The sequence below is a fragment of the Eurosta solidaginis genome, chromosome 2 (assembly GCF_040869045.1).
Source record: "Eurosta solidaginis isolate ZX-2024a chromosome 2, ASM4086904v1, whole genome shotgun sequence".
NCBI lineage: Eukaryota > Metazoa > Arthropoda > Insecta > Diptera > Tephritidae > Eurosta > Eurosta solidaginis.
Genome location: NC_090320.1, coordinates 215,896,206 through 215,910,667, shown reverse-complemented (window position 1 = coordinate 215,910,667; position 14,462 = coordinate 215,896,206). Strand labels below are relative to the sequence as shown.

At 37.5% G+C, this 14,462-nt stretch overlaps 1 protein-coding gene across 6 annotated transcripts in view; it reads right to left on the bottom strand.

Annotated features, from left to right (window-relative positions):
- The window catches only part of Arpc2 (Actin-related protein 2/3 complex, subunit 2), a 123,104-nt gene that overhangs the window by 60,823 nt on the left and 47,819 nt on the right, over nt 1–14,462 (bottom strand). For 4 of the 6 annotated variants that reach the window (XM_067767068.1, XM_067767069.1, XM_067767072.1 and 1 more), the window contains 4 exons: nt 13,727–13,820; nt 13,555–13,654; nt 13,288–13,474; nt 12,992–13,212 (listed from right to left, as the gene is read on the bottom strand). In XM_067767068.1, the coding sequence (XP_067623169.1) occupies nt 12,992–13,212; nt 13,288–13,474; nt 13,555–13,654; nt 13,727–13,820 (602 nt within the window). Of the gene's footprint in view, nt 1–1,360; nt 8,788–8,979; nt 10,640–12,991; nt 13,213–13,287; nt 13,475–13,554; nt 13,655–13,726; nt 13,821–14,462 lie in introns of those variants that run through there. The other 2 variants (XR_010949769.1, XR_010949768.1) reach the window with 2 other exon arrangements.

Below are 14,462 nucleotides of genomic sequence, written 5' to 3'. Positions count from 1 at the left end.
CCTAGGAAGCTTCTAGTATTTGCCAAGAGGACGGAGTTATTTTATAACATAGGTCCAGGTTTTTGATAGGGTTTTTCAGTTTGGTTGTTAAAACAAACTTCTAACACTACGGACTCAATCAGTCTATGTGAGGTCCTCATGGACCGGCCAGTTCAACCTACCTTACTTCATATGCATACATTTGCTTATTTCATATACAGTAACTCATGTGAATAAGTGACATAGATCCAAAAAAATTTAAAGGACTTAAGAATATTACTTTATTGTACTATTAATAATCACAATGTATATAATTAAATTAATTATGTGAAAATTACTTATTACAAAAACTTAAAAGTAAAGTATCATACAAAGTAGAAAAGACAATAGATTTAAATTAAATAAAACCTGATCCAACAAAAAGTTATAGGGTAGGTTATCTTTTATAATTATGTTATTATTCGCTATCATCACTTTCATTCGATGAGTCACTTGTGGAATAGTCATGAGCATCAGCAACACTAACGTGACAGCTTGAAATAACTGGGGTATTTATTGACTCCCCAACATTATCGGGGGACAGTAAATTTAAGACTTCTGAAGTCAGACTTTTAAATTTTTTCTTAGGTATCTCCCTAAAACTGTTAACTAAAGGATCCGATGTTATAAGCAACATATTCATAAGATCTCTATTTGTGGCTTCACGCTACTACTTTTGTGTGTTATCATCCCTGAATCGTCTCAAATCTTTGTGACGGGCTTCCTGTGCTTCCTCAGAAAGTCGACCAATAGGTAAAATTGCCGAAACCTGGTTTTGGTTTATCTACTATCAATCCAAGTACACTTTTAAATTTATTTTGGATTTCGTTGGAACGTAGCTTTACACTCTCTTTATCTGCCTCATTCCTAAGCTGCCATTTTTTTACTTGGAGGCGATAACTTATGTGAAGCAAGCATTCAAAACATCTTATCCATGCATGGAGAGTAGACAAACCAAAACCAAGATTATCACGGTTAGGCGTAAAGTCCCGTAACTCATTATTAATATCTTTTGGAGTGGCACCACAAATATAACACTTTTGTGCGGAAGAAGTTTCAGTCAAAGTATTGCAAACTTTTCCGTCAATCATTGTTAGAAGCATATTGTGATTTACGGAAACTTCGTATTCTTCGAGCATGTACTTTGTTGGCAACAACGCATTTATCTCCTCTAAAACTTTGTTCGTTTCAAAAACAATAAAATCTTTTGTTTCTTTAGAAAAAATAAATTTAATTGGACGACAATACATGGTAGAAGAAGGTCGAGGATTCTGCCAATCAATGTTACCTTTTTCATTCTGTAATTGAAGAGGAACGAAAGAAAATATAAACAAAAACTCACCAGTGTCAGAACTGCATGTAAACTTTTGCTTATATGTGCTATGGCCAGAGCTTCCATCGCAACCCCACTTGCTGATTAAAGTATGCGTCAAGTTTGTAGGTAATAAACTAACAAAAACTTCTTGATTTGCTAAAACTAAACGCTCAACAGTTTTATCCAATACGGACTGGACTTTAATTTCCGCACGTGTTTCACCCTCATCAATTTCATTTGGATAGCATTCTGCCTTAGCTTTTCTTAGACTATAAAATGATGGATAAACCTTATGGCCTGCCTTGATGCTCCACTTCCGAGTCGCTTTGTACCCATGAGTCGTCGACTTGCTATCTACGTAGTATGCTAAAGCTTCTACATTGCTCACGCATCTTTCATCTGGCTCACATGTCATCTTTTTTCGGATATTTGAGTGGTTTCCTGTGATTTTTTTTATAATGTTAGCAACATTTCTGTTGCCGGACATACGCGTTGATACTTCTGCCGCATAAAGAAGCTCACCAGGACTTCTAGATTGCAAGAGGTCATCCACTCGACGCCGTTTGGTTTTTTCACTGCAGCTACCAAAGTCCTTCTTTCGTCTTCCGGGGCGAACCACCTGAAGAAGTGGTTGGTTGGCCTGATGGCAACTTTGAATCCACCGTTATTGTAAATGTGAAGTCTGGACCCGAAAGCCACTACGAGTTTTTATTCAAAAATCGTTCCTTATGTCTTCCAGAAGTGTTCTACTTTTGATCCAGCTTCGCGGAATATGCCGATATTTGTATGCTTAAACTTTTTATCGAACACTCGGCTGCTTCGCTTAAATCGTACTTAAGTAAAACAAAACTCAATAATTCTTTATATCTGGTTTCCTTCGAATGTTGAACACAAATGTCAAAAGCCTCCGTTCTTGGTACGGTTATAACTAAACTGCTTTGTGTTGTTGATTTTCCGACAGGGTGAATAGTTGATGATTGTTGTGCTGCCATCTTTAGTGTCGTTGATCGTTCTGATTTGTTATCAGTTGTGCAGTATTTATATTACATTCAGGTATTGGCGTAGATGCTACCAAATGGGGTTTTTTTGTGTAGCGTTCCTGTGTGGTTATACCTGCATTAGGATTGCTTTGTATGTACCCGTTTTTATGCCTTGGTGACTGGTGCGGTAGGTAGTGGCAGGTTGAAGTGTGATCTTCGCCTTTTTGCTTTTGATGTGCTGTTGTTGATCTTGCGCGTTTATTTTTGTGTGTTTTATGGCTACGTGTTTGTTCCCTGTACCTGGGAATTGGTTTGCCGTTTGTAGATCATCTTTGAAGGTTCAAATATCTCGTCGGAGCTGGTACGTACATACATCCTATTTTATATGTAGAGATAACTAAATCTACAAAAAAAAAATTAAAAATAGATGTGCAAAGAATTCGCAATGGTTTTTTCTTTCGACTATTAGAGAATACTTGCGACTATAACATATGTAAAATTTAGCCCGGATGTCCGCGGATGTATGTAACTTTTTTGTCCCTAAAGTTAAAAATATAGAGAACAAATAATAACGGAATGTTAAATATATTGAAAATACTCTAATTTCGAAAGAATTACTATTAACAAATTTTACCTACCTTCGAGCTTAGAATCCATCAAAAAAATTTATATAAAATTGTTCACTTAAAAGAAATATCAGGCTTAATATTCAGCAAGAATTTTGCAAATTAATCAATGCATTTTACGCCCACTCCTGCCTTCTTACTTCAATTAATCAATATATATGAACAAAAATATCAAAAAAAAAGCAAAAATCCCGTTATTTTGTTTGTTTTCTTTCATTTCTCATTACACTTTTCTTGGAATAAGAACTTTGTTTTTGTCCAGCTAGCTTGTTCTACACGAAACACTGTGCGATGGTAAAACAACCCCAACCGGAAAAATTGTTATTAGTTTTGACCTCTACCAACTGCCAAAGACCTTGGATATAGCCTGGTACAAAGTCCGCGTAAACCCATACTTCCCCAAGCCTATGAGATACCGTAACTGCCAACGTCTTGGCCACACAAAAATCGCTGCTCAAAAGCCCCCTCCTGCGATGGTTGTAATTTACCTCCGCATTCGCCAGACACGTGCACCCGCAGCCAATGCGCAAACTGCGGCAACGAACACTCTTCCTCCGACAAAAATTGCCCTAGATTCAACCAATTAAAAGAAGTACTACAAATAAAAACAATTCACAAGTGTTCAATGGGCGAAGCCTACAAAAAATACAACGCAAAGAACAAACCCTCAAGCGGTACCGCTTCCTATGCAGAAAAAACCAAAAATACACCTCATCAAAAACAATATAACCCACAATCCAGCATTACTCCAACAGCATCCACAACAAACATATCACCGATGACCAACAAATCAACCAAAGCATCCACAGCTAACAACACAACCGCACCAAACAAACGCCCGGCCTCCCCACAAACCCTTCTACGGAAGAATGCAAGAAAGTTATCCTAACCAACAACAACCTACTTTCAACCTCCAAAAATACAAACAACTTACCAACCACCCCCAAAACATATTCAAGCTGTTACGACCAACAGCAGCACTCCATCACCTTTCTCCAATCTTACACAAATGCTACTAAGCGAAAACGATTATTATATACAACAACCAGCGTCGGACCCTGCGTCCAACGACAACTTATAATTTTTTTCATCCATAATGATAGACAAATTCAACATATTGCAATGGAACATCAAAGGTTTCATTAACAACAATATTGATCTTGAACTCCTTCGAAAAGAACAACAACCACATCTTTAGCCCTACAAGAAACAAATTGCCCCAGCGGCTCTAATCCTATCCCTCCCAGAAACTATACTGCATACTTCGTCAACAATTCAACTACTTACGCAAAACAAGGAGCTGGCGTTTTGATTTAATCAAACGTGCCACACGAATACACACCAATCCCTTCTCCAATCCAAAACGTCTGCATAGAAATAACCCTAAACTTTAAGTTCACAGTGATCTCACTTTACATTCCACCAAACCAAAATTTTACAACACAAGAAATAGATACTTAATACGAAATGTCCAAAAACCTGTAGTACTGGTGGGCGACATGAACAGTTGGAACACACTATGGGGCTCGCGAATAACCAACGCTAGAGGTGTAACCTTTGAAAACGCCAACACACACCACAACCTGTGCATTTTAAATGACCAACAACCAACTCACTTATCTACCCACAGCACACTCACGCACGTAGACGTCGCTTGTTGCTCCGCATCCCTACTCCCAACCACATCCTGTTACACATTACCCGACTTACACAATAGTGATCACTTTCCGATCAAAACATCAATAACGCTCTCCAACACACAGCGTCCACAGCCGTTCATACCTAAATTTATTCAACAAAAAGCCGACTGGGAGAATTTTGGGAAGACTATAGATAAAGAATTGGATAAAAGAAGTTTCACAAACCAAATAGACAGATACGCCTCCATACTTAAAAAATCCATCCGAGTATCCGCTAACCTACACATTCCACAAACACGTCCACACAAAAAATCGACAGTACGATGGTGGTCAACTGAACTTTCTCAATTGCGAGTTGAAAAAATGAACAGTTGGTACTCCTTTAAACGGCACCCAACGAATGCAAACCTCATTCGCTACAAAAAGCATAACGCCAAATTTCGCAAAGCAGCAAAACTGGCAAAATGTTCATGCTTTCAACAATTCACCGCATCCGTAAACCCAAACACCCCAATTGACAAAATCTGGAAGCAAGTAAGGCTGCTAAACCACAAAAACTTTTACACTCAAATCGTCACGATAAATAGCAACAACCTGCTAACCGACTCAAAGGAAATCACCAACCACTTCTGCTCGGAATGGACTGAATACAGTTTGAACCGGAACTTCTCCCCCGAATTAAATTGTGCAAAAAATAGAGCCAAATATTTATTGCCAAGTGCACCATCAAACGCACAAGCAAAAGCCCTTGAAAACCCTATCAACTTTTCAGAACTTACACATTCTTTAAAACAAGAAAAAGGAAGTACGCCAGCGGCTGATCGTATTACGTACCAAATGCTACGACACACCTCCAACTTTACCAAGAACAAACTGCTAAAACTTTACAATAACATATACAACAACGGGCACCTTCCTATTACTTGGAAAACGGCCATATTAGTCCCTATTTCCAAAGCCAACAAAGATCCAAAAATAACGTAGAGTTACCGGCCAATATCGTTGCTCCCGTGTATTGCAAAAACATTGGAGAAAATAATCGCCAAACGCCTATCCTAGTTCATCGAAACATGCAAACTAGTTGCTCCAAACCAAGTCGCTTTCAGACCCAATCGGGGCTGCACCGACGCTCTCCTACATATAGATTACTATACATCTAAAGCTCTGTCTTCACCTAATCATGTCTCTATACTCTCTCTATATTTCGACTTTGACAGGATTGGCCCTCACGTTATCTTAGAAACACTACATATGTGGGGCGTCGGACCAAAGATGTTAGCTTATATAAAAACATTTCTCCTCAACCGTCGCGTTATAGTAAAAATTAACAATACCTTATCCGAATCCAGACAACTGCAGAACGGAATCCCACAGGGATCCCCTCTCTCAGTAATTCTCTTCCAAATTGCGTTCAACCGCCTTAGTACAATTATTTTTCAACATAAGTCATTAGATCACTGCATCTATGCCGACGACCTATACATCATGGCTAAAAGAAATTCGAACGACGACAACAACAGGTTATTCTCCTCAATAATAAGCGATATACATAATTGGGGCCAAGAAGCCGGCGCAAAAATCAACCTCCAAAAAACCTCAGTACTACATATCTGCAGGAAACACGGATGTACACCCCAAAACCTAACAATCAACAACACCCAAATCAACTATGTGGAAAACTTAAAAATACTTGTCATAACATTCACAAAAAACTACAAATGGAAAGTTCATATTTCAAACCTAAGGAAATCAATAACTACCAGAACCAACATAATCCGTTACCTATCGCGAAAAGGCCATGCACATACAAATACTCTAACATATCTCACACGGACCCTCATCATCCTGAGCAAAATCGATTACGGATTATTTTTATACGGCAATGCATCGAAGTCCACCTTAAACATATTAAACCCTGTATACCACCAAGGGATTAGGAAAAGCCTATACGCATTTCCTACTACACCCATCGCTGAAAGATATTTACCGATTACGCAGGGAATTTACCTAATTCCAGTAGAAAACATTAAATGCGACCGCACGATTTGGGAGACAAAGTAAGAGAGCTTTTTATTGCCGGAAATGAACAGTCTTTTTTTGACAGTTTCATATTACATGGTTTCATTTTGACATTAATGACATTTCAATTTAACTTAACCTTCCAATACTCTCCCTAAATTGAAATTCATATACATACATAGATTAATTCGAAATTATATTCTTATATGTGTACATACATATGTATATATAAATGTGTATATATTACGCTTCCAAACAGCTTCCTACTCAAAAGACATCAATTTATTTTGTTTTAATTTAAAAATATAATTTAGCTTAAATGGCTCAATGCCGCAAAAGTTTTATTAAAGACCAAAAATTTTAAAAAAAGGATTCCAGTTTTTGTCGCTATGTTGCTTTTGTCAATACATCTGCTGGCATCTCGTTCGTCTTTAAATAGATCAGTTTGACTACCTTTTGCATGACTTGCTGGTGAATAAATTTAACCTTTACGTCAATATGTTTTGTTCGTGATGAATATGTATTATTACAAGCAAATTGTATTGCGCATTGATTGTCGCAATGAAGGTAAATCGTCTTTGAAGAACTTGGAAATATTTCTCTCTCCAGTTGTTTTAACCAAGTGGCTTCTTGAATAGTCAATGCCTTCGATTTGGGTATATCCTTTTCCGACCAACCTTGCCTTTCTATGGGTAGCATTTCTTTCAATATCCCTCTTCGTTTTATATACCCACTTGCACTTTACGAGTGACTTACCTTTGGGTAAATCAACTAATTCCCACGTCTTATTTTGAATCAGGGAGTCGAACTCAACTTTCATGGCACGCTTCCATAAATCGGCGTCATCGCTCATAATTGCTTGCTTCAATGATGTAGGGTTACATGCACTAAATGCGTATGCGAAAACATTATAACTCGGCTTTGGTTTTTCAATGTTTCGTGATGATTTTTGGCGAGGCTCCAGATCAGCCAATTCATCTTCGGCAATTTTTCGGGATGGTTCCCATTCGGTTTCATCACACGTCGTTTCGACTATAGAGTCTGTGTCCATTTCATTCGGTGAAGATGTTACAATCTGTGAATCTCTTGGAGACGGCATATTTTTCACTGTTATATCAGTCGACGATTCTTCCTCCTCTGATTCAAGATTGTCATCTTCGGAGATTTGCAAACAAAACTGATTAGTACTATCAATATCAACAGAATTTACCTTGCCGGCGTTCTCCGTTTCCCAAAACACGACGTCTCTACTCACGGTTACCTTTTTGGTGCGTTCGTTGTATAGCCTGTACGCCTTGGAATCTGAAGCATACCCAATAAAAATGCATTCGACTGATTTGTCATCTAATTTCGTTCGCGTTTGTTTTGGTACTTGGACGAATGCACGGCAACCGAAAACTTTGAGGAAAAACAAATTAGGTTTTAAGCTTGACCAAACCTCCTCTGGAGATTTTTCTCCTGTACCCTTGCACGGGATGCGATTAATGATGTATGCAGCTTTCGTCACTGCCTCTGCCCAACATATTTTAGGCAATCCCGAATCAATAAGTAAGCATCGCACTTTCTCCATGACTGTGCGATACATTCGTTCAGCTAGCCCATTTTGCTGCGGACTGTATGCTGCTGACTTTTGGTGCAATATGCCGCTTGTGTCGAATAACTTTCTAAATCGTTGGTTGCAATATTCGGTGTCATTATTAGTCCGTAACGTTTTTATTTTGCAGCCACTTTGTTTTTCGGCCACTGACTTGAACTTTACGAAGCAGTCGAATACGTCCCTTTTATTTTTAATTACATATACAAATAACTTTTTCGAAAAGTCGTCGACGAAGGTCAAAAAATATTTGCACCCACTAAACGAATTAACTGGTAATGGGCCGCAAACATCACTATGAACCAGTTCTAGTGTTTGTGATGCACGATTTCCTACGGCGCTAAATGCTATGCGACTTTGTTTACCTTTTATGCATGTGTCACATATGCCTGATTGTGAGATTTTCAAATTCTTTATGTCGCTTTTCAAAAACTGCATGCATTCAAAGCTTGCATGCCCGAGACGACGATGCCATAAAGCCAAATTTTGTTTTGGTCTTTCTTTTATGCTCGGCTCTTTCGCTGTGAACGATTTAACGTTTCGAGCGACATCCAACTTGAACAAATCATTCACTAAACTTGCAGTTGCTATAAAGCTGCAGACATTGGTGCTTTATCGGTAACCTTATAACAGCTGATTCGACCAACCTTATGGGAATCAATGCAATCGATTATTGGTGCTGCTAAGGTCGTAACCGTATCGTAGCCAACCAATTGGCTTTTGGTTTACCGTCGTAACAATAAACAGCTGATTACGTTAGGGATACGACTACAGCGATACGACATACGGCACCAATGACTCCAGCTTAACCTTCCCGTGACCATCAAATATTTTACATCCACTTTTAGTAAATAATACCGCGTTATTGTTCTTCACCATCTGGCTGACTGATAATAAGTTCGCGCAAATGTTCGGCACAAAATGCACATTATTTATTTGTATTTCTTTTGACGAACCATTTTTCTTTATCAGTTGTTTGACTGTGCCTACGCAATCTATTTTTATTTTTTCGTTATTAGCAACTATCACTTCTTTTTGACTTGGTTTGCTTTTATTCTCTATCTCCGATATGTCTTTTGTCATATGGGATGTGCATCCACTGTCAATAAACCAGTCCGAATGTAAAACATGCGATTGAGTGAGCAACGACGAGAACAGAATTGTCTCACTTTTATCGTTTTTTCGTTGATCTCTTTTTCTCTCTTTCGCCACTTTACAGTTTTTAACAATGTGACCTGTTGAGCCGCAACCAAAGCAATGTCTATTTTTCGTATTCTTGAATTTATACTTGCTTTTAGCAACAAGGGCTGCTTCACTCGATTCATCTGTTTCATTTGCTAGTTCCAAGCCTTGCAATAACATATTTTTGACATAGTCAGCACTGATTTCAACGCCTGAATTTTCGACCGCCAATATTATTGGCTTATATTCCGCTGGTAAGCCCACATTAAGAAACCAGCCACTTCATCAATTTTGAAATGCGTTTTGACTTTCAACCATAATGCACTCATTTTGCTTACGTAATCTTCCATTGAGTTGCATTCCTTTTGTTTGAGTGACACGAACTGCTGTAAAAGTGCAAATTTGCGGCCAGCGCCGGTGTCATCAAAAGCTCTCGCAATGATATTCCATGCTTCATATGCCGTATTTGCGGATTCAACATGGGCGTAAGTACATGGCTCCAGCAATAGTGTTAATTCGCCAACTGCTTTAAGGTCAGCTTCTTTATCTTTCTCGCTCGCCGTTTCTGGCAATTCTATCGTGCAATTTTTCCACAGCCCTTTAACAATCATATGTGCTTTAGCACCGACTTTCCACTCTACATAGTTTTCACGACCTTTAAGACGATTAAATGATAGTTGATGTAATGCCATCTTAATAGACGATGTGTGTGAAAACGTGACCACGAGTTCCGGCAATCAAATGATTGGAAAAAATATATTTTGAGAATACGTGGAATTCACTTCGATTTAATTAATTTTAAATTAGATTAGGCTGCGGATGGCCCATAACCTGAAAAATATTTACCGATTACGCAGGGAATTTATCTAATTCCAGTAGAAAACATTAAATGCGACCGCACGATTTGGGAGACAAAGTAAGAGAGCGTTTTATTGCCGGAAATGAACAGAGTCTTTTTTTGACAGTTTCATATTACATGGTTTCATTTTGACATTAATGACATTTCAATTTAACTTAACCTTCCAATAATCGCTAACCTTCTAACAGAATCAGGACTACCGGGTCTCGAAGAACGGTATAATTCATCAATTTACAGACTTTTGCCAAAAACAATCTACAAACAAAACTCAATCATTGACTCTGATGTCACCAAAGCAATGGCCAATAAAAGGCATCCCAGGCTCCCTTCTGCCATTCATCGCATTATTAGCAATACGGCTCTAGACTTCTTGAACAGATCCTAACTTAACCTTCCGCAAAAAACACCTCCGTGCCTCTTAAGCCCAAAATCATGTTTAATTGACCTCGCCAAACTCCCGAAAGACAGTACATCCGCCGAAGCCTACCGCCAAGCATTCAACGAGTTAATATCCACATATCGATACCAAAACTATTAAATACTGTAAACGGATGCATCAAAAAGCGTACACAACTTGGCCTATGCTGTAGTCGATTCCCAAGGACGAACACTCCAGAACAACATCTCCAACGATATAACTTCAATATTCTCCGCAAAAGCAGCTGCTATACTCGAGGCTATACGTATAAGCAAAGAAAAGCAGAAAAAACTTGTTATATGCACCGACAGCCTATCAGTACTAAAAGCTATACAAAACCAGTTCAATTTGGATTGACGATTAAGCGCCAAATACACGACACGAACATTTCCGCGAACATTCCCGTTATGTCATGTTTCTGCGACCTTTTCTGTCGTGTATGGTGGTGTTTGCCAGTTCGCGCAAATGTTCGCCAAAAATCAAAATATTTTAATTTTTGGCGAACATTTGCGCGAACTGTTCGTGCGTGTATGGCGAAATAGCTCATAATCGTAGTAATTTCTGAACGGAACAGACGTGCGCGGAAAAGCAAAATGGACAATAAAAAATTTCTGAGTGAATTTATTGAAATGTATAAATCTTTGCCATCATTGTGGCAAGTAAAAAGCAAATTATTGTAATAGAATTAAAAAGAATAATGATTATGCGACTTTAATCGAAAAATTAAAAGAAGTATATCCTGATGCCACAAAGGATACAGTTATAAAAAAATAAGTAGTTTGCGGGCGCAATACCGGCGTGAATCAAAAAAACATTCTTTGTACCAAATTCTTTTTTTGCGATCTTCTCTCTTTTTTTTACGCTTAATTGCCACAGCGAGCAATATTGCTGCAGCACAATTGTTGTCCGTATTCATCGCTGTCTGAAAGAGAACTAATGTTCGGCCAAAAGTTCGTATGGTGTATGGCCAAAGCTGCGAACAAGATTGCGGAATGTTCGCGGAAATGTTCGTGTCGTGTATTTGGCGCTTTATTAAACACAATTCGTGACTACATATACAAAAACAATAATATAGTACTTATATGGTGCCCAGGACATGTTGGCATAACAGGAAATGAATGTGCTGACAAAGCAGCAAAGCTAGCTTGCATTTCACCAACAATACTTAATTCTTTAACTGAGAAAATTGATTTACAGCGTTACATTCACCACCAGATAAAGACCGATCACTCACGAATAGCTTCCCCCAATCAACAAGCACACTATAAAAACGAAAACCTCAACATTATGCCACCAAGATATCCAGCTACCATTGAAAAGCACAAAATCATAATTTTTTCACGCCTACGGCTCGGGCACGCTAACTACACCCACTCACACCTATTAGACAAAAATAGAAACAACCTCTGCCAATACTGTCAGGGTGCTACCACTTCTGTCATACATATTCTCGCGGAATGCACAGCCGTACTTAGCACCCGACTTAGAATATTTGGGACCGAAAACTCTATGACATTATTGCAAAACCCAACAGTGGAAAACATCAATAAAATCTACAAATACATAAAAGCAGTTAATATCAAAATATAACTATACCATAACACCACGTCATATATGTACTCGCAATTGATACGTACATACATATACTTTTTACATCTAGTTCTGAACTTCGGATTGCAATCCTGAACGAAGCTGTAAATTTTTAGTTAAACAATTTCTTTGTAATCAAACACAAGTCATCTGAGATAAAATGTAGTTTATCCAGGATGCCGTTTGTTTTATGTTAAGTATGGGAGCTTTTGAGAAACGCGCTATGAAAAAAATTTTTTGTTAAACAATTTCTTCGTAATCAAACACAAGTCATCTGAGATAAAATGTAGTCTATCCAGGATGCCGTTTGTTTTATGTTAGTATGGGAGCTTTTGAGAGACACACGCCATGAATGACTTTGCATCCCACTTTTATCTCCAAATATATATGAATAATGCCTCTTTAGATATTTACGCGCTTAGAAATAGGGGCTTGATATGCGTGATCGGACATTCTTGAAATTGAAGCTTGTACTTTATTCTGCAAATCTGTGCAAGTTATGTAAAGAAGCGGTAAAGTAATAAATTGTAATTTCTATAGTGTTAATTTAAATTGCTCATGCTAACTCATTTTTTTCTTATGAATCACTCAATCTTAGCATTTCATTTATTGCGTCCAATAAAATTAAAATCACAAGATTTAAAATCATGAATTTTGGAACCATTGGCTCTTAATTATTTAGGTTCTGAAACTTGCCACATTGATAAAAAAAAAAAAAGAATTTTTATTTATATCTTACATTTTACTTACCAAAAGTAACATATCCAATATTATCGCCTACTCTAGCGTCCGTCTTGGCCAATTCCAGTGGCGGTTCGCGATGTGAGAACAAAACTTGTGGTGCCGTATGCGATGCTCGCCGCCCTTCTCTCAATTCCTGCATAAATACTTTACCAATTATTACATCGTCTTCATCACGAAAAATCGTACTGAATACAACTGTTACACGATCTGATTTGGCTTCCACATATCTGCAAACAGATGGAACATATAGTGAACTATCAAATATATTATTAGATACTAACAAATATGCGCATGCCACTTACAGCGTCTCATCATTTCTATAATTGATTACAGCACGTTTTTGTCCTTCTTCCCCTTGTTCTTGAAAATCGAAATACTTTTCAAAAACTGATGCAAAACAATTACGTTTCAATAGACCAATTTTTTTGGCAATGGCTTCCCAATTATCTGGTATATTTTCTAAATCGATAAGTACGGACACATTGTAGCCTGAAAAGTATTTCAAATGGAAAAGAAGTACCATTTAAGTTGAAAACAAACATTTTTGTGCAAATTCAGATTTTATTTACCATCTTCCGTATTTGTGAGTAAACCGCCATATTCACGCTTTAGCAATTCATCAGCTCCGTGCTCTTGTAGTTGCTTGTAGAATTTTAGCGATATGCTTGTCTGCAAAAATAAGGGCGAACACATTAATAAAATAGAAATTTATTATTTTAGAAGATTTTATAATGGCCTTACCCTAACTTTAGTCTTATCGCCATTTACATTCGAAATGTGAAAGAGCACACCATCGAAGTCAGCAATTCGCACATCAATAGATTCGGCTTTGGCACTGAAAAAAATTTAATTATTGAAAGCTTAGTTTTTTGTTGTTAATTTTATATGCGAGTTAAATTATTTAAGTTTAAACCAAATACGGCCAACATTCATTGATTTATTTATTTAACTACAAATTTAACATATAATCAGACTTAATATAATCACGGATTTACTATACAGAAGCATACAAAGTGAACGAAGTTTATACTATAGAATTATGTGTATTTTATTAAATCAACTGTCGGTATGAACTGTGATGCCGAGAAACGGGAATTGGTTATTAGTGCTGTCGAAATGGACATGATTTTGAGCAGCTGATGTATATTTAACACACAATAAGTAGGGCTGCGATGTCTGGGAGATTGGAAAGGACGTGATTTCAAGCCACCCGCCCAAATTATTAGAAATGGCGAAGAGGGTGGGAGATTGGAAAGAACGTGATGACAAGCCACCCACCCTAATCATTGAGTATTTAGAGCATTTAGAACACTTATTTATTTAAATATTTTCCTAGCACAACAATTTGGTAAATTATTTTACAGTGCTCGTCAGGAATTGTAAAAAGTTAAATTTAAAATGAATTAATATGACAATAGGATTAACAACAAGTAATAAACAATACAACAATAATATTAGTAAAGATGAAAATAATACT